The sequence below is a fragment of the Tympanuchus pallidicinctus genome, unplaced genomic scaffold (assembly GCF_026119805.1).
Source record: "Tympanuchus pallidicinctus isolate F22 unplaced genomic scaffold, pur_lepc_1.0 scaffold7, whole genome shotgun sequence".
NCBI lineage: Eukaryota > Metazoa > Chordata > Aves > Galliformes > Phasianidae > Tympanuchus > Tympanuchus pallidicinctus.
The window spans coordinates 17,596,119-17,616,386 of record NW_026294791.1 but is presented as its reverse complement, the minus strand read 5'-3'; the positions used below and the strand labels follow the sequence as shown (position 1 = coordinate 17,616,386).

The 20,268-nt window shown below is 38.1% G+C and overlaps 1 protein-coding gene across 5 annotated transcripts in view; it reads right to left on the bottom strand.

The window, feature by feature from the left end:
- Positions 1-2,049: 2,049 nt before the first annotated feature.
- Positions 2,050-20,268, bottom strand: part of PALMD (palmdelphin) — a 49,383-nt gene continuing 31,164 nt past the window's right edge. For 3 of the 5 annotated variants that reach the window (XM_052665561.1, XM_052665562.1, XM_052665563.1), the window contains 6 exons: positions 19,607-19,737; positions 10,835-10,949; positions 9,973-10,006; positions 9,765-9,875; positions 7,964-9,052; positions 2,050-3,564 (listed from right to left, as the gene is read on the bottom strand). In XM_052665561.1, the coding sequence (XP_052521521.1) occupies positions 3,521-3,564; positions 7,964-9,052; positions 9,765-9,875; positions 9,973-10,006; positions 10,835-10,949; positions 19,607-19,737 (1,524 nt within the window). In that variant the 3' untranslated portion in view covers positions 2,050-3,520. The remainder of the gene's footprint in view (positions 3,565-7,963; positions 9,053-9,764; positions 9,876-9,972; positions 10,007-10,834; positions 10,950-19,606; positions 19,738-20,268) is intronic. The other 2 variants (XM_052665564.1, XM_052665565.1) reach the window with 1 other exon arrangement.

Sequence of the window (20,268 nt, the reverse complement as noted above, 5' to 3'; positions counted from 1 at the left end):
CTGATGTGTAAGAGGGGGGTTTTAAAACATGAATGTAAGTATCTTAATAATTGTTTCTCTTTTAATACAGTGGAAACACAATCAAATAAAAATTAGACTAGTTTTGCATAGTAGTAATCAATCAATGTTTTCATTGTAGATGCTTATTTTACAAATCAGCAATTTGAAAAGCAATTCAAATGTTTCTTGGAGAAACTCTTGAAATTGAGTGTTAGAAATTGGATGTTAAAATGTTTCTTTACTGTGGAATAGCTCTTTCCTGAGAGCTACAGAGTTTGCAAACTTGTTAGTTGCTCTTAAATAATGCTCTTCCCTAGTACTAGTAATAATCTGTAGTTTGTAATATAAGGCCTTTCCTGACACATTCCAGTATCTTCAAATCAAAGTCTTGTTAATTTTTTAACACCTCCCTGCCCACCTGCATGACTAATAAGAGGAAGCAAAGTGATTGTATTAGAGTGACTCTCCCAAAATTTGTTACAATCTTTGAAAATAAAAATAAAACTATAAAAATGAAAAAAACACCGTGCAAGTGTTTGATGGAAAAAAACAGGTAGCAGGAAGTTTGGTTCTAGAGGCACTGGTGGCTTAACATTGTTTAGAAGGAGACTCCTGGCATTTTTCTTCATAAAGGAGTCCTGCTGAAGTTGACAGAAGTTTTTATGAAAAGATCAAAGTTTTGATGTTTCTGGTCTCGGATTAAGCTTCTGATGACAAATTAATGATATCATATTTCAGATTGGTTCTTTCTAGATTGGTAAATTCTCCCTATCAAGTAGGAATTCACCTCAAAATCTGTTTATCTGTTCTTGAAAGCTACAAATAATGTTTCTTGAATATGTTTCAGAGAAAACTAGGTGATGCAAATTGCTTAAATGCATTTGAATTTATTGCTGCTTTGCTTTACTTGAAATCTTTTTTTTTTTTTTTTTTTTTGCAAGCAGAAGTTTGGGTGCAAGATGAACAAAGATTGGAAAACGTTTCTAATGCCAAACACTGAACTATTTGTTTGTTTTGGCAAAAATCATATGTAGAGGCACGTATTGGGTGTAACGTCAATGTTTTTTCTTTTATTCAGATTTGAGAAGGCTAGAGAGATCTTGCCTGTTATTTTCTATCACTACTTGTAACACTGTGTGGCGCTCTTGTTCAAACAACATTTTTATTTGCCCACAGTGTAAAGTTCAGGCACGTAAACAGCCTCCAAAACAGGAAGTCTTCCTAGACAAAATATTCATAATATATCTCAAGCTTTAGATTCGAGCCAGTTCATACAGATAGACATAATGTCTATGCTTAAGCTCTGTTGGAACAGTAATGACTTGCTTTCTTTTGGAATAAGATGTGCTTTACTCATGAACATCTTTTTTTCCCAAACAACATAAGATGAGTGACTATCATGGAGCAAGAGGGATGATCTGCTAGTACTCCTGAGAAATTCTTAGCTCAGATCAGTATGATCCTAAGCTTTAGGGTGCATGTATGTGTGAAAGGCAGCGCTGTTCCATACGTTTTTCTGAAGGGAGTGGTACAGCAGGACAGACACAGTAAAAGTGAAGAACCACCCCCACGAGCCCCCACTCAGCCAGATGCCAATCTAAAATTTTAAAATTCTGCTTGTTGTTGCTCCACTATCCAAGAGGTTGGTAGTAACAAATCAGCTTATGCTGTGTGTGGTGTTTTTACACTACTTTCTGTTTTTTGGAACTGAATTTTACCTGACAATCTGCTTAATATTCACAGTTCTGATGTCTTCTCGGTTTCCTTCCTTTTAAACTATTTCTGTATTATATTTGCCAGATCATTTAAGGATATTAGTGGGGAATGCAGAGAATGAGTGCCCAAATCAGTCTGCTTCTGTTATAAAAGCTGCCTGTGTCACTTTTTCCTACTGTCCAAATTATATCCCATTGAGAACTTGTAAAATACATCTTAAAACAAAACAAAAACAAACAACTGAGTGTAACTGTCAGAACTAAGCAGTAACGGGAAAACAAATGGCTTCAGAAAAAAAGAAAACTTCTACAACAAATGAAGTCAGGCTAGATGTAGAGAAAATGTAATTGTTTATTCATTTCCATCTCCAGGTAACCATCTTTCACAATTCCTAAAATCTGAGATTATCTGCTCACTGTCTACTTCAGACTGGGACCACCACCTGCTTAGAGGCTTTGTCAGCTGGTTGCTACTGTTGTGCCTCAGTATGAGGTAGCGGCTTCATTTTCCTGCTTTGAAACGAGGAAGGCAAGCAAAAGTTATTTCTGTTCTTTGGTAGTTATTTTTGTTATTTCTACAACAGAACAATACAACCTGACCTTTATCCACTTAGCAATTCAAACCAGTCTAAGACCTACCAAAAGTAATGCTATCATACTGATTTGAATAGAAGGATGTAGAGTGATGAGGCACTTTTTTCCCAAGAACCTGGTATTAGAAAAATGACTAGCATGTGACTTTCCTATGTGTAATTATACCTTATGGCTACTCTAAGTGCTGTAGCCTTCCTCCATTGTGGAAAGAATGACCATGTTGAATGGTGGGACTCTGCTGCTTGTTGGGGACCCATACCCAGCAGCAGCTGCCCCCAGAACAGACCTGTTGCAGCTGCAGGACGAGCCATTGACAAGTTGATTTCTGATGGGAGATCTGCACTAATTTTAGCTCCCCTGGCTGATGAAACCTGCGGACTAAGCAATAATGTTAATGACTGACAGGCACTGCCTGCCTGGCAACCAGCTTTCTGGAAAAGTAACACATTGTGTAGTGAGCTAAGGAGGTGAAGCCATGCCAGGGAGGTCAGGCTGTTTATAGTATTATGCATGGGGTCTGTGAGGGATGGGCAGGAAACATGCATGTGATGTGGGGAGGGGAACAGGATTTTAGCATTGCTGTACTGTCCTATATAGAGGAGAAGGATGGGTGGACTGTGGTGCTCTAAAAACGTGGCTAAATACTTAAATGTGGGCTTTACTATTTTAATATTGTTCTACTCTTAAAAAGGAATGCTTCAAATTTTGGACAAGATACTAAGTTTGGAGATCAGATTTTATATAGAGTTTTTTTCTGGCCTCTATCTCTCATACTTAGTTTTTAACTAATGTTTAAAAAAAAAAAAAAGGTTCGAACATTTTCAATCAAACATCAGACCAGTATGCTTTAAAGGGAACAGCATCCTGTGAAATTTGGAGGTGGGTTTTATCTGCTGTGTATGTAGCAACAATATATTTCTGATTGTGGGGACAGGTTATGCGTCTTCTCTCTTGGATATACACTGCATTTATGGTCTTGGGCAACTTTCTATTACTTTACAAAATTCAGGATTTAATTTATGTCTATGTGGCACAGTTGGTCAAAACTAAAAGTCTGTTGGAGTCCATTAGGTTATGCAAAGTGCAAAATAACCCAGATGCATAAAACAGGAGCAAAACACTAGGCATTAAGATCCAAAATGTATACTGAAGAAACTCCTTAGCTTTATACTGCTTTGAGTAGTAATTTCTACTTCCATGTCATACAGCTGTTAAATCACCTTTTTCCCCAGCTTTGCCATTCTCATCCTCAGAGCTGAAAAAAAGAAAACAAAGCCAGTGTTATTTTAAGTCAAACTTAATATTTCTGGTACTAAATCACTGTATTTAGAATAATGAAGAATACACATACCTCCAATGGTGAATCCAGCAGAATAAGCATTGTTTTAGTGTTACAGAAAGAAATTAGTAGAAGGCATTAGTTCTGGTTACTTTATTGCAAAGTGAGCATATATTTAAGAAAAAAAAATCCCATTATTGCTGCTTGAAAATTAGCACAGCTCTCTTGTTTTGTTTGCTATCTTCACTAACACATTGCAGACAGATGGTATTGTCCTTTACAAGATGCTGGCAGATTAAAAGGATGCATGAATAATTAAACAAACCCTTTGTTTAAACTAAACTCCTCAGCAGGAGCTGTAACTGCTTGGAAACCTTTCTCTTTTATATTGATGTTCAAAGAACTTTCCTTTTCCTGGCGCAATGAGTCAGGGTGGCAGTTAGTCATATTCCCAAATTAAATCTGACAGAGTAATTTATCTGTATAAACATCAGTATGGCTATAGTCTGTAGCTGGATATAAGGTAGGTTAGTTCGAAAGTGACAGTGCAGGGCAAATGATTAAATGTTAAGGTTATTTTTAGAACAGCAATATAATGCTTTCGTTTGATACGTAGGAGCCTCCCCCACTAAGCTGTTGATCTGAGAATGCAGTGGCAATAATCTTCAGCCCTCTGACCTGGTAGTTTGAAGAGTCCCCCAAAATAGCATCTCTTCCCTACACTCTGTGTACTGGGACACAAGGAGGTCAAAGCAGCTGTTTACTTGATTTATGTAGGTCAACAAATGTCCAGCTCAAATTCTGTTTTGATCTCTGAAGCTTCTGTGATTTGCAACAACAGACACCTGTGTGTAAGCTTATGTGATGGGACTGGAGATGTTAAGCTTGGCTTACAAAGAACTGAGTACTGTCTGCAGACCAAAGAATTCAAGAGGATTTGAATCTTGCTTGTTGGTTTGGGAGAACAATTTGTCTGAGATGTCATTTAAAAATGTGCCTCTGGACTATTGATTGTCTTGCCTTTTAGAGCACTACAAAAGAAAGTGGTGTACAGGACACTTTCTTTATTAAAAAGTTTTCTTGCACAGTGTTTAGCACAAATGGACAATTACACAGTTTTTCAAGGCTGCATAGCTTCCAGTGATAAAGCTAGCTTATGTAACCAGATACCTGCCAAAAGCCTTGCACTTTCACTTCACATGAGACACTGCTGTATACTGTCTGGGAGCTTTCCTGCTTATTCAGCTTCAGTTTCTTTTTCTTCTTCCAGTTAACCCATTATGCTAGCTCTTGTTCCTTCACAAGGGCTTTTATTTTCCATAGTGAATATTTAATCTTCAAAACATTTGCATTACTTAAGGACAAAGAAAATACACTCTAATAAAATGAAATGCTAGCAGGATAACTATAGTGTGTCCATCCTTCTCTCTTTGGCATTTCTGAAAGCATGTACTAAGCTCACAGGGAATTGAAAATTGCTACCATATGGAAGAGTGTCCTTGTTTGCTGCCTTGGGGCCACGCTGAAAACTACTTATTTGATCCCATGATTTCTCTGTCTAGACCGGTACATGGAACATGTTCTCTGCTTCCTAGTTGTCCTTTGCCATCACTAGCTTTTCAGTAACTTCCTCTGAAGGTTCATTTCTTTTCCAAAGCAACATTGTCACATAAGGGAACCTGTCCTGTGCTTTCTTGCTTTCTGTTCCTTCTGAGAGCCTTCAGTGTCTGCTTAATATTAAAGTGCTACAATTGCTTCCCAAAGCTTTCGTTTCAGAATTTTGAAGAGGATTACTTTTGTTCTATAGCTTGTTTTAGGAATGAAGGATGAGGGGCCAAAAATCATCTTATTTCCCTCCTTTTCACTGGTGGTGTGCAGGGTGAACCTAGTAGGCTGAAGCATCAGTGACTGGTTTGAAAACAGTTTTTTTCTCTTAAGAAACAATGCTTTGTCATACATTGTTCTAAAAGTAAGAGGCTTTCCTGGTTTTGTTTCATTTTTACAAGTAGCAATAGGATTATGGGACTGCTTAGGAAAAATTGAGTCATTTCCTGGCTTTTTCCAGAGATCAAAATGCCCTGAGGAGTGATTAGTAGGTGGAGGGACAAGGAGGAATATGGCTTAGTTCCATAGGCCACTTGGAACTTCGAGGCACTCAGCTGGAGGCATTGCTGAATACTGGGGTGTATTTTTACCTTGATGCCATTGCCTTAATTACTATTAATTGGAACCATGATTTTTCATAAATTGCTGTATTCTCTTTGGCATAGTAATTGTAAATAAGTGGGTAAGAACAACAGAAATTGATAGAAGTTTCCAAATATCTTTGCTATGTTTACCTCTTCCTCTAAAGTCAGCACTAGTTTTCCACAAGATTCCAAAAAAGACTGTTCAGAGACTGAGTGGCAGGGAAAAATGAAGCTTCGAAAGTTTTTTTTTTTCTAGGCAAAGATTGTTACAGGCAGAGGTGCTCAGCTAACTTGTTTGTCTGAATGGTACTTGTAGCAGAAATGCTAAGTCACAAGTGATTGAGCACCTGGTGGAAGGTAGGGCCAACCAAGGGAAGCCCAGGTGCGTGCAATGACCCTGAGTGACCGAAAGGGGTAGGACCAGGGTCCACCCCTTTCAGACCTCATTTAAGGGCTGGCAATGGAGGCAAGAGTATTTCACTGGAGATCCATGCCTACCTGAGGCTTTCTGAAGGTAAGCAGCCTCTTCTTTGTTTCTGTGCCCAGGACTGTTGCATTTAAGCAAGTCCTCCCTTGCTGCCGCCTAGGACTTTGTCCCTCTGCTGGCATTGTTGTGCTTTCCGTTGCATTACAGTACTTGTGGTTTGTGGTTACTTCTTGGCAACCACTTTCCTGGGGTCTATTCCACAGAGCAGGCTGTAGGATGAATTGTTTTGATAGCAACCAGCTTCTAGATGAGGGGGGGTGGAGGGGGTGGGTGGAGCGTGGGTTCTCTCTCTCTATTCTATCTATAGATATGCGATGGGGGGTAATTAAGAGACTGACTCTCCAGAATAATGGGCTGGAGCAGTTGCTGGAAAGGCCTATCTTGCCTGTGGCTGGCCACTGCTGCTTTCAGCTGCTGGCATAGAACTGTTGGCAACAGCTTTTGCTCCTAGGGGATTTGGGGAAGCACACAGGTGGCAGAACTGGTGCTTGAGGGAAGCAAAGGTCCTTCTGAGTGATAGAAAATTCAGTGACCTCATTGATCAGAAGTGCTGGGCAGCACTGCTGGTATTTCAAGCTGTGTTGTGCATGACTGCATGATGTTGTTGATGCTCCTAATTTGAGGGCGCTGATTAACAGCTTTTCCCTAATCAGTGCAGACAGTTGCACAAATACTTGAAATTCCTTTGATATCCAATGCCTGATTTTTGGCTTTGCTTTTATTGTAAATAAATACTAGTCTACTACTACTAGGCAGGGCCTTGTACTTTCGCTTCTAAATTGAAAAATTACTGAGAATATACATGTGAAGAGAACAGAGGAAGAGAATATAGAATCAGAACTTCTGGCCTCCAACTCAATAGTTTTTTTTTCTTAGTGTGGAATATGATTGCTATCTGAAATCTGACCTGTAAATACTCTTAAATACAGTTTAATTATATGCTTTAAAATACAGCATAAGTATGCTATTGTTCTTTCAATCTTTCTTGCTATTATTTTTTCAGCCTTTTATTATAAAACTTAGTAGTAGGAAACAGACATCTGAATGTGAATAGATAATAAAGTGTTAAGAAATAATACTGTTGACTAACCAAATGTAGGGAGGTAAACTTTCATCATTTCTCAGAACCTATAAAGATTAGGTTAAAGTCAACAAAAAAAGTTAAAACTTGCATAGGTGTTGTTAAGGCGAGGCTGGAAATATTGATTTCAGAAAAAATGCTAGGTATGGCTTGTTTTTAAATAGTCTTTCTGATTTAACATGCAATTTAGATTATGTGGGAAGTACAAAGAATGCAGATAGGCACAAAAAAATTGCAGTAAGACAGTGTTAAAAAGCAGTGCTGTTAGACCTAGTAGAAATGAAAACTATCTTTCTATCTGAGGTAGTATTAATGAATCCTTTAATTGTAACTTTAAGTGGGACCCCTTCTGATCTCTGAAAATCACAGAAATTCTCTTCTGAGATTGGTGGTAGTTATCACCCCCAAAAATTTGATATGGTAACTAGTGCATTGCTGAAGATGGAATTGAGCAGTACTAAAATGCAGATTAGAATTTGTTAACAAAAGAGCAAATAAATGATTAACAATTGTGTATTGGTTCATTAAATGAAGTACTGAAGTGGCTGTTACCAGATAGAATAGTATCACTTTGCTACATAAGCGAACAGCAGCGGCATGATTTTCTTTTTCTGTTACCTGTTAGTGAAGGATCTTCAGTACCATCTCCAGGCACCTGGCTTTGAAGATGAACATGGTCTGTAGGTGAGCTTAAGCGTTCTTCTTGTTCTCGTAGGGAGATGGAATTTTTGTGGGGTGCATTGTTCATGTTTGTGCCTAGGCTGCTCACGGGGTTTGTCTGTGTGACTTCTGTGGTTTTCCTGCTTGGTGGCTGGTAAACCTGACTGTAGTGGCCAACAGGATGATATGATGGTTTCTCAGATTTGCTGTCATCATCGTCATCATCAATGATAACTAATTCTGCACGGATAAGCCCATCATATCTTGTCAACTTCTGGTCTGCTTCTGTGTCGTCATCATCAATGCGCTGATAACCCATGAAAATCATTGTAACTGGTTCTGAATCATCCACGTAACATGGCACAGCTTGGACCATGCGGTAATGAACATCTTCCTCATCTTGAGGTGCAGGGGGTGCTTCATTAGGATGACAGGAACTTAAATGCCTTGTTTCATCCTGTATTTCTGTTGTATTCTGAAAAGTTTTTAATTCCTCATGTGCAGCACTTTTCTCATTATCTAGCATCTTGTTCTCAGGATTAACATGTACTTTCTTCTCTGGATCCGAAAGTATTGGAGAGGGAGACTTTGGTGTTACCTTTTGAAGATTAAGCCCGTTCTCTTTGTGTTGCTGTATAAAGGGTTCTGCCACAGGGGAAAATTCTGTCTGACTGCTGAATCCATTTATCTCTCCTTTGTGTGTGTCTTCTTCCAGTTTCAGTCCAGAGATTAATTTGTCTTTCTGAGGAGTATTTGGCCTGTAAAACTTGTTTGCAAACACAGGCTCATGATACTCTGTGGGAGACTGGGAATTTTTTTCATTTGCTTGCCTTAGAAGGTCTTCCACCTCAACAGGAGCAAGTTCATCCATCCTATTTTGCGTTGTGCTGCCATTTGAGGACACTGCATATACTGACTTCCTACCGTCATCATAGACTTTAATTCCTGTCTCTTTAAACTCGTTTGAGGGAAGAGGTATTGTTGACAACACTGTGCTTTCACCTGTCTTCATGTCTTTTTCAACTCTCATTTCCATTGCAAACAGTGCTGTTGAAAGAAACAAGTACTTAATCTGATGATGAAGCAGCTGGGAGATGTTATTGAAGAGTCCTGACTGATGGAGAATAAATGTCAGACTGAATTGGAAAACATGTAAAAGTGTAACATCTGTAACCAATATACTAGGTTCTCATTTTGAATCTCCCTCTTCTGTCAAAATTTGAACGGGAGAAAATATTTCTTATTGGATTTACCTCTTGGAGAAAAATAAGCTGCTGAAAAGCCAATATTTGTGATGTGACTGACTGAGAAAGCCAGATTTAACGTTGGCTTCTAGTGGTGTACTTGGCAATAACAATTGAAAAACCTTGACATGCGACATTAGTTTTGGGCACTCAAAGGGGCTAGGAAGTGTTCTAATTAATAAGAAATAATAACTTGATACTGGCTGCTCCGTGGGTGTAACTACTGGTTATAAAACGTGAAGGGGGAAACTAAAAGTTATGATAGGTAGAGGAATAAGTTACCAGAGGGAAGTGTCAGTGTTGAAAGCATTTGATCTCAGTTTCAAAGGTGCAAGCTGTGCACCAGTGTCCCAACTCTCAGTTTTGATGGCATCACTGATAACTCAATATGGCTTCACTGAGAAGAGCATTGTCCTGTATTGATAATACTTATTCTTTCCTTAAGGCTCATTAGATTCAAGGTTTAGGAAGCTTTTGCAAACACTGGCACCCTTTCCAGTTGTGGTGAGCAGTACCTTTTCTCTTTTCTTCGTCATCGGTGGTAGCATGACCTGCTCTTCTCAGTGCAGAGGGTCTGAAATGCTTGGGAAGGTCGGGTATGTTGGCATATATGTAGTCTGCTGCCTCTGAATAAAGAAGATCCACAATGAGATCCACTATGAATTCATTTTTTACTGGTTTCTATAAGAACCTTTTTTTGAATTGTTTTTTGAGTAAACATACCTCCTTCAATTCCTGCTCTTTCGATCTTCACAGACTAGGAAAGAGAACCATTGGTAAATGTGGATTAGTCAACTTCAAAACTGCGAGGTAAAGAAAAACACTGCCTAGTTATACACATGACTTCATGATGAGAGGTACCTAAAGATGGAGTCTGCTCAGCTGGATCATGGCATGTGGGAAAGAATTTTTTTTGTCATCTTTCCTAATCTGATCTCAAGTCACACAAAGTAAGATATAAGGCATTAGAAAGTTAACAGTGAGACAGCCACACACTGTGGCCCAAACTGGTTGTCTTCAATGATTCTCAAAGGCTACAATTTGGTGTTCCAGTTATGTAACTCTCATCTTATTTTTAAAGCGTATGTGTATTGTTAAGAACTGGAGAAATGAAGCTGAGTTTCATCAGTACTTTTTTTTTTTGAGGCTTTGAAATATCAAAATGACCTTTAGACAAAAGTGAATGATAATGTTAGGTAATGTTTCACTCTCCCCTCTCTAAGGGGAAAGCTCGATGAGGTTTAACCAGTCACATCGCCTGAAGGAGTGCAAGTTGGTCTCTGCATCATTATGACTATCTTTTGCTGTGGTGCAATGTTACTGATTGGTGGCAGTGGTATTTTCTTGTTATGTGCTATGAATGAGTAATATGAATTGCCTTCTGACCTCCATCCCTTGCCCCAAAATGCAAATGGAAACATGGGCACTTGAACAGTATAATTTCTTAACCCCTCTTTATGTTTGAATTACTGTTGCTTCAGAAAAAAGTTCATGACCACTCACGTGATCTAGCTAGTTCTTGTTTCCTTAATTATGACGATGAATGTCTAGTGCATTCTATGTCTTGAGTAAATTTGGTACTTACCTTGATTATGTCTTCTGTTGTTTTCTCAACTGATTTAAGTTTCATTAAAATAGCTTCTTCCTTAGCTGAGACTTTAATTTCCTCTTTTTCAAGGGCCTCTATTTCCTTCTCCAGTCTGCAATTGCAATTCATTTTGATTTAATACCACGTAGAGAGCAATATTGCAGATTCAGTTAATGTTGAATGCAGACATTAGGAAGGCTAGCTGTAAATCTCGCTCTGATATGGAATCAGCTTAGAATTTCACACGCCTCAGAAAAAAACAGAAGGTATTCTCAAAAAAAAAAAAAAAAAAGTATGTTACAGGTTCCTTCTGAGCCCACTGTGAAAGCAGCGGCTGAGATTATGTATTTTTCATTAGGGAGTAAGTAAGGAATATGTACCCCCTCACAGGATTTCCTCATTTTAAGCAAATTTTGTCTCTCCATTGTCTCAAGGAATTTGATTGTCTCCCATGTAATTATGATATAGGAAACAAATCTAGTTACTGACACTAGGGTTATGACTTTTTTTCTTCATTCTGCAAGTGTACTTGCATCAAAAAAATGCTAATTCTTCGATTGTAAATGTTGACGAGAACTAAAGAGCTATAGTAGGTCTCCTCTAGTGATGGTCTAGTACACAAATTAAACTTCAGGAGGATCATGCAAAGGAATGTTGTAGGCAATATAGAAGCTGTAATTCCACCAGAACCACCTTTATCCATTGGAATAACATTGTATCCATATTTCTGAGAGAGAAAATGGGTATCATGCTGATATAGCAAGGCTTTGTTTGATTAACAAAAATACCATCTGCAAGTACTCTTAGTGGAGCTAAATTAGGTAAAACAGCACTTAACTAACTTTCTAGTATGAAAACTCAGTAACTCAGAGTGGTAAAGGGCTTTCTGAAGATAGATTCAAAGTCAGCAAGATAAGTTTCTACAGTTTTGCGTATGTGAGTGTCAGTTCTGGGATTTCAGGAAATGAATGTAACAATGCCTGATGAAAAAGCTTAAGCTTGATTCTGGAGATGAAGAAATGCAAGATAATACTGACCTGAAGCTGGAGGGAGGGAGATTGAGAGAGTTATTGCAGCATTTCTCACAGCAACACAGGCTTTTGTCTAGTCTAAAAAACTTAAAATCACTTAGCTTTAAGAGTTCCACTTTAGGTTTGTAAGCTAAGACATTTGCAGCCACGCGATTGTTTCCTAGCTGTTGATCAACTTGTGTATGTGATTCTCTGGGAAAGTGCTCATATCATGTCTGGAAAGCATTCATTTTCAGCAAAACAGAAGTAATGTAAGTCGCAGTGGATTAATTTGTCAAGGACAAGCAGCCTGGAAGGTTTGTGTCTGCAGTGCCTGCTCAAGTAATGTCCTCACAAGCATTACAAATCCATTTGCATGAGAAATCGCGTAGTTCATATAAGCATTGACATATCACATCAGGTGATAAAATGTGCATTTATGTGACATTTTCTGCATTAAGAAACAACTTTTAACGGTTCATTTTTTTTTTCTGATTGCAGCTAAGTCTTGTCAGTGTGACTGCTTTACAAAGACTACAAGCCTATAACTTAATATCAAATACACCAACTCCAAGTTCTCTAGGTCAGCACAATATTCAGGACTTGGTTCATCAGTCACATTTAGTATTACAAATCAGAAGTATCTTGTCAGTCAAGACATGGCTCAAAGTTATTTTCTTTAAAAGCTCTCATTATGTAAAAGATCAAAGCTCAATAGTCAGAATTTCTTTTGGGCCGTTGACCTGTACATTACTTAACAGGGGCTACTGCTCCCTTCTTTCTCTCCTCATTTTGTTATACGCTTAAGCTATGCTATACAGTTTCTTGTACACTAAGTAAAATTTTTAAGGTATCTCTTACTAACGTTTTCACTTGTTTAGCACAAAGATGCTTGATGAATCACTTCTAGTCAGGAAGGTTTGGGACAAAATATCTTGTCTCTGTAAACATGAGAACGAGAAATCTATGCCTATTCAAGGTATAACCTATAAGGTAAAATATCTTGGTCAAATTCTTTTCTCTGATGTGACTAAGTGGCAGTGATATTAGGGAGGTGTCCCTTATTTTTCATTTTTGTAGTTAAGATGCTCATTCTGCTGAGGCACGTATTTGTTGAGATTTAGATAGAAGCTTGTGTTGCAGCTTGGTAATCTTGGAAGTAGCTTCTCTGTCCAGAATCAAGTCCCTAATTCAGCTCTGAGCTGGAACTTGATCTCCTGTATAGCTTCAGTATCCTCATTCATCTCTTTTTTGGAAATATTTTTTTTGGTTGTTGTTTTAACTTAAGGGGAAAACAAAACAAAAGCAAATTTCAGACTGTTTTGTATTTGACTGAAATAACACCCCTCGTTTTTGAATCTGTCAGAAGTTGGTGAATGTAGGTTTAAGGCAACTGGAAATGACATCACAGATGCTACGATTAATCATAAGATGATATATCTGAAGTTAAAAATATATGATAGACTGTATCCCAAAATGCTACAAAAAGAAAGCACTATGTTTTACTTCTTTGATTCTTACCAAAGTCAACATCAGTGAAAGGAATCTCCTCTTTTTATAGCAGTAAGCAGACACAGTAGTTACGTGCAAGCCAGCAGAGAAATATTATTTAACTTCTCTATGATAATTTGAGGAGTTTGAATAACATTGTGATTCTTGCCTTTTCAAACTCAAAATCATGAAGCTGTGCTGATAGATTTTTTTTTTTTTTAACTGCTGGTGAGAATCTTTTTTTTTTTTTTTTAAACACAAAAATGGTATCTCAGACCTTAAAACTGTGATGTGAAGAATAGCATGTTCAGGATGAAATTAAGAAAAAAAAACAAAATATCCTTGCAACACTATGAAAGAAACTAATGCAATGACTGTACCATGTTTCTGCACTTATAAAGTAGTATCTAATATTTTAAAATGTATTTTTATCAGAGACTTGATTGCAACATTATAATGCCAAAGATGTTTATTAACAGTTCAGAACCATAATGAACTGAAGGATCATTAAGTTTTGCTGTACTCTGAACTCTAATTGCTGCTAGACACAGGTGGAAGAGAAATCCTGGAAAGATATACTGAGGGGGAAAATAAAGGCTAATTCAGTGCTCAGTGGGGCTAAGGAAGAACTATACCTCTCTCTGTGTGGAAAATTGCAATGAGAACTTGTCTCTTTTATACATGCTACCAGTATTAAGATGTAAATAACTTCTTGGTTCGTTTTCAGAGGATGTTGTTTGCATGCATGCTAATTCAAAGAAATCAAAGTCCTTTTGACTTCATACAGTGGAAAAGAAAAGTTTGACTTATCTCTTTCTAGCATTTAAGTCTTTAGAAACTTCCTAAAAATGTCATTGATTCAGGGTATTTCGTAGTTAATCACAGTTTGTGTTTTGAAAGGTTCTAGCAGCTGCACCGGTTATTATTTACAATAAATCCTTTGAAGGAGCTGCTGCATCTTGCAGATGAATGAAGTATGATGTAGTTACTGTACGAAATCAATCTTATGGATGGTAAGTTATTTTAGAGGGGAAAGTAAGTAATACAAAGCTGGGTTAAGCAAGGGGCTTTAGAAGCTGAGTTTCTAAGTTGTAGGTTCCTCTGCCAAATCAGTAGCTGAATTAGTGTATACTTGTATACAGTGTATACTTGACTGCTACTGGCTACCAGCTCATCTGTTGCAGTTGACACCACTGCCCCTCTAGAAGAAAAAGGTGTACAGGTAAAATGCAGATAGCAGGATATCAGACCAAGGAGAAAAAGCAGCTTAGCAAGTCCTTGCATGTTTTGAGGTGAGTCAAATGCTTCCTTGTAACAGCTCTGGAGTCTATGCACCATTAGCCTGCCTTCAGGTATCACATTACGAACTAGTTGAGTAGTCCTTAGTTACAAGTTGCTGTTTAGTGACTAATTCTGTCAAGAATGAACGTTCTTTGCTGCAAATCAAGTGATAAAACGAGACTGATTCTTCGTTCACTGCATTCCCTGACATGAGCCATGCACACATGGCTGATTATGAGCTGCACCATATAAAGATGGTGAGAGGAAGAGATGGTGTAAGTGTTGTTTCTGTCTGTAACCAGAGTTCTGAGCTACTGTAAGGTGACACAGGCCACCCTCTATTCACTGTTTTATTGTCGATACAAAGAATAGAACCTTCCCTTTTATCTTGAAATGCCCAAATCCTAACTGATTAGTACATAAATGCTAACTCTATTTGACATCCAAGTAAAGATTATTTCAAAATGGGGGCCTATTTAAGAAGGTGAAAGAAACGCCTCTGTTGGGAATAACGTGCCTACAACTGCAAGCAATTCTCTCAGTAAAGAGAAACAGGCTGTTATGTGGGTACTGGGAAAAAATCTTTAAAGCTTTTTTTTTTTTTTAAACACTGAAACTGGAAAACAGAATAATTATCAGACTGGTCAGAGTGTACCTGAAGCAACAGTGAAACATAATAATCAAAGGCGTGGTAGAAAGAATTCCATTGAGCTTCTCAATATGCCTTGTTTTTACTGCTTGACAAGTACGTACATGAACAGTATAGCAATTTCTGACTTTGTTTGGAGATGCGACTTCATTTAATGTGTGCGAAATCAGGCAGGCTTCTGCTAGCTTGAGTGCTGTCTATGGTACAACAAAAGTACTGTGCACATGTGGTGCAGTTATGTTTTGTGACTTTTAGTGGACTTTGTTCACTTGACTTGGACTTGATGTTATTAGCTTTTTGTGTCTCTGACTGGTTTGAAACTGAGTTGGGTCTGAACAACAAGACATGGTACCTGGAAAGACAGCATAGATGCTTCTGTAGAGGCTGTTGCCAGAAACTACTGAACACTGGCAAAAGTATAATTCATACATGTATGTGTTTGATAAGAATAAATCTGCTTAACCTGCTAGTTCAGAGAGAAGTTTTCATGTGATTCAAGATCTGTTCTCTCTTCATTCTTCATACATAAAATCTAATATTCTTGCTGCACTCCTCTGTATAGCATGAAGATAAAAGTTGTTAAAGTCTCTAAGGCGTACTGATTACTTAGTAATGGGAGTAAATATAACGATAATGAAATTGTTTAAAGGTCTTGCTAGGAAAAGAAACATCTAAACTGTTCTTATAACTTCAGCAACAGTGGTATAAACTCCTTTTCCACTGCTGATTGTTTCAGTAGTGTTTCTCCATTGTTAACTCCACGATCAGGAATTGGTCAGTGCATTTCTGCACTGATTCTCATTTCCAGGATGCAGATTTATCTTGTGCTCTGTCTTGGCTGTTGTTTGGTGCACTTTTTTTCTGGTGACCATCAACACTAATTATTTTCTGTTTGCTGTACTGCAAAACACATCCATGACAGATGGAAATACTTGCTACATACCACTTTGTTGTACTTGGGAGGTTTCTTATTGTAAAAGTGAAGACTGTCATTTTCTGTTACATTTTCGGTTATTTTTTTACATTTTATGTTTATCAGTTGTCTGATGCATTTCACTCCAAATGAATGAGCTATGAGCTATTTCCAGAGTTAGGAGTCATTTTAAGGAGGAAGCAGAGTGGGTGAGCTTGCCAGGAGAAGCTCGCAGGTAAGACAAGTTAGTTGATGATACTGATATTAACAGCAGGTGGTTGTGGAAAGATTTAATTAACCATGGAGAAACAATCAATTCCAAAAATACTATGAAACATTCAGAAGTTTCAGTAACCAGTGTAGTAAAATAAATAGCCTTATTTTTGTAGAAAAATAAACTATGTTTGTAATAGGAAGAGAAAGGCCAGCATATGCAATCAAACATTTAATGTTTAATGTACAGTTATGCAAGTCAGTTACTTCATTTTCATCATTATTTACATTGCTGGTTTATGGTTGAAATCTCAGCCATCTAGATACGAAAACATAGTTTGTTTTCATTTGCATGAAATAGCTGTGGATGTTTCATCTTTGGAGATGACCAAGGCTGAATTGGATGGGACCGTGGGCAGCTTGACGTGGTGGGTGGATGGTGTGCGACCAGCCCACAGCAGGGGATGAGAAATAATGGGCTTTAAGGTTTGTTCCGACCCAAGCTGTATGATTATGCGGGAAAAGATGCTTTATGATTTCTCTTAAGTACAGGATTATAAATAGGAGGCAGTTTAAAAAAAAAATAACAAAACAAAACTGGCATCCCTGCATTTGGCCTACAAGGAAAAGGTGCTTTTATTTTTCCAGACAATATCAATCAAGTCTCTGGCAAAAATTCAAGTAGGGATGTATCAGACACATTTCTATAGTTAGGCTAGTACAGGCTCAGGCATATATTAAGTTTAAGAGCTCAGGAACTTCATCTTATACTTGTTTGGTGTAACTTGTGTGCTTATGTGATGCAGTACTAAGCAGACAGCCTTCCCATTCACAGTGAGTCTGCAGCCAGCCCTTGACATCTTACATTTGTGTGTGCATACATATGTAAAATATACACGTCATTTAAGTAAGCAATCAAGTACAAATGAATGGCTTGGCACTCTTATTTTTCTTTCCTTAAAGCATAATGTGTTTAGACTCTTTTCAATGCCTTTGACCACCTTCTAAAGTATTTAGAAGCTTCTAATTCAGGTAAACTTCAAAAATGTATTATCCTTCTCAACTCCAATGTGGAATTAAAACAGAGAACCTAAATCTGCCTGATGTTAATGTACCCCTACAAATTAAAGGATATTTTCAGTTTTGAAGTTCTATTTTGATTACTGTTTTCTATTTGTAACTGTGATAAATTCTACTCAGGCTATAAAAAGCTTATATGGCTGCATTCAGAGAAGTAAGGTGTATGCATTCAGGGAAGTATGGGCACAGTAGAAGATTAAAACTAGAAACAGCACAAATAGAAATTAACAGCACCAAACTGAATACAAAACAACAATTACAAGACAAGCTTTAAAAGACTCTTCAACTACAGCGAGAAACTCAGGATTCTGAGATGTTGCGAAGGCATTATATATGACTAGGTATGATCTTCAGCCCTTTTTGCTGAAATCTCTTGACTAGTATGATAGGATGGTTTTTAAGTCTCAAACCAGCTTTCCAAGTCTTCCCAGAAATAGAATGGGAGAGTTTGCTACCAGTGTTACTAGGAGGCAGCTCAATTAGTGACTTGGGTGTGGGCCGTCCCTGAAGTATGTTATCAGGTAACAGATTAGACTTAAATGCTGGAGATCAGTACCTTTCCTGATGAAATAAATACTTCAATGTTCAATAAGGAGGTGCATGTATCAGAAGTCCATGCTACTGAAAAAGAAAACTTTTGAACATTTACAGACCTCCACTGTAGCAGCATTGCTTGTTTTCTTAGGTGTCATCAAATTAATTGGCAGCAGAGTAGATTATATTTTGTTCTGCTGATATTATCCTTCCCACAACAATCCACACACCAAATCTGGATCATGACTTCAAAAAAAAACAAACCCTCCTCACCAAAATTATTAGCGCACAAAGGAGACTTCAGCTACATGTCCAGCTCAAAGTCGCAGCATTTTTTTAAAATCTAGTCTATCCTCCTTAGTACTCAGAGAAGCACTGAGCTGCCAGTGGGCTGGTGCAGAGCAGCTGCCTGCTTTGTGCAACTTCCCTGGCACTCTGAGGCCAGCCCTTCCCCACATATCTCCTTTTCCTGGTGATCACACTGTCATGGGGACTCATCTCACATCTTTATAAAGATCACCACCTCTGGGGATGTTTTCCAGAGCACACTGTCCACACTGTCTGTTTTCTACTGCTTCAACAAAAATTCTGCAGAGGTACCTGAAAAGCTCTGTTGATAAATGTTTCCTAGCAAGAAGTCAGCTTAATTATAGGACAAATCAGAACCAGAATTACCATTTGCATTAGAGAGATGGACATGACAGCTTTGCCAAAAGTGTGTAGGAGGACAGAGGGGGGAGAGGAGAGCATGGAGGAAGGCACCACTGAACTGAAAGAGTAAGAAATAAGGGTGATGATTCTTTTCTGAATCTAAAACAACAGAAATATTTCCAATTGGCAGTGGCTGCTAAATGGGAAGTACCCGTTGGTGTGCCTGGATCTGTTTTGTGTATTGAGCCTTTCTGTTTTTGGGAAAAGCTACCTTTGCCTAAAAGCATCCACAATTACATCCATAGTAAATAAAGGAAGGAGATGAGGAACTGCCTGTGTGGTTCAAATTCGGCCCTGTGTGGGAGGGCAGCATGATAGAATGAGATTTATAGAGGCATTTTTATAAAGGTTACAAGAAGGACCTTCACTGCAACAGACTTCTGGGGTTAAAGTGAGGACACAACAGTATGGAAGATATGCAAGAAGAAGACAAGGCAAGATTATAAGATTATATGATAAGATAGGCAAGCTAGGCAGCTTGTACTGGTCAGAAGTGCTGAGTTCTGGAAGAAGTCAGGTACAAAAAGTTGTGCAGGATCTACTGAAACAGAACTTCTTACATGACTTACTGTTATTTCAAAGTTTTGATTTAATAATGTCTATCTCAAAGTGAAACCACGCTCAGTGACTGGCTTACCATCAAGCACAGCATGATGAAAGGAATACTCTTCAAAATATTGTGCAGTTTAAGAAAATTCACAACATAGAAATCTGTGTTTTGTGGGCTTAATTTTAGTTGACCAGAAAATTGAGTAGGTTGCTTTATGCTGCACGTCGAACCACTTCTATTTAGCCCTCACTGACACTGTAATCTTTCACAAGGAAGAGAGAGATTTTTAAGGAAGGACCATTTAAACTCAGACAGAGGGGCAGCGGTACATCCCTACCTGGAAATGTCATCTTCCAGCTCACGAGTTTGCTGTTGGTCCTCTTGATTTTGCTTTTGCATTTCTTCCTGCTCTTTTGGTGTGAGAGAACTGAAGCCATCCAAGAGCCATTTTTCTCGTAATGCCTTTTTCTGATGGGGAAAAATAGAGTTGTACTTTAAAAACTGGGCTAATCAGAAGTTTATTGTATTTATCTTGCTGTCATAGATGTATTTTTGTGCTGTATCTAGCATAAGGCAAGGGGTGAAGGGGCAAATGCCACTGAAAAAAAAAAACACAACTGAAGATGCCATGTTTCAAGGTTGACTTAAAAACAAATTCAGTAAGAACACTGTCACATTTGATTTGTTCATCCAGTGAAAAGGTGGAGGGTATCAGTTGCTACCTGTAACAGATTAATATTTCTGAAGGTCAGAGCACCACTTAGTAAAGTAAACATTTGGGTCAAAGCATACATATTACAGACTCACGCAGAAGGCTTCAGTCAGAAGTCACCTGGTTCCTTGGCTGATGGTGCTACACAAATGCTGATAAAAGATGAAAATCTTCTGTAAATGAGATTGTATGGGGTGGAGAGAAGAGATCTACAGGGAGTCAGTGATGCAATGATATCTCCTGAGTTTATAGAGAACTTGGGTAATTAAGTATTTTATCTGGTGAAG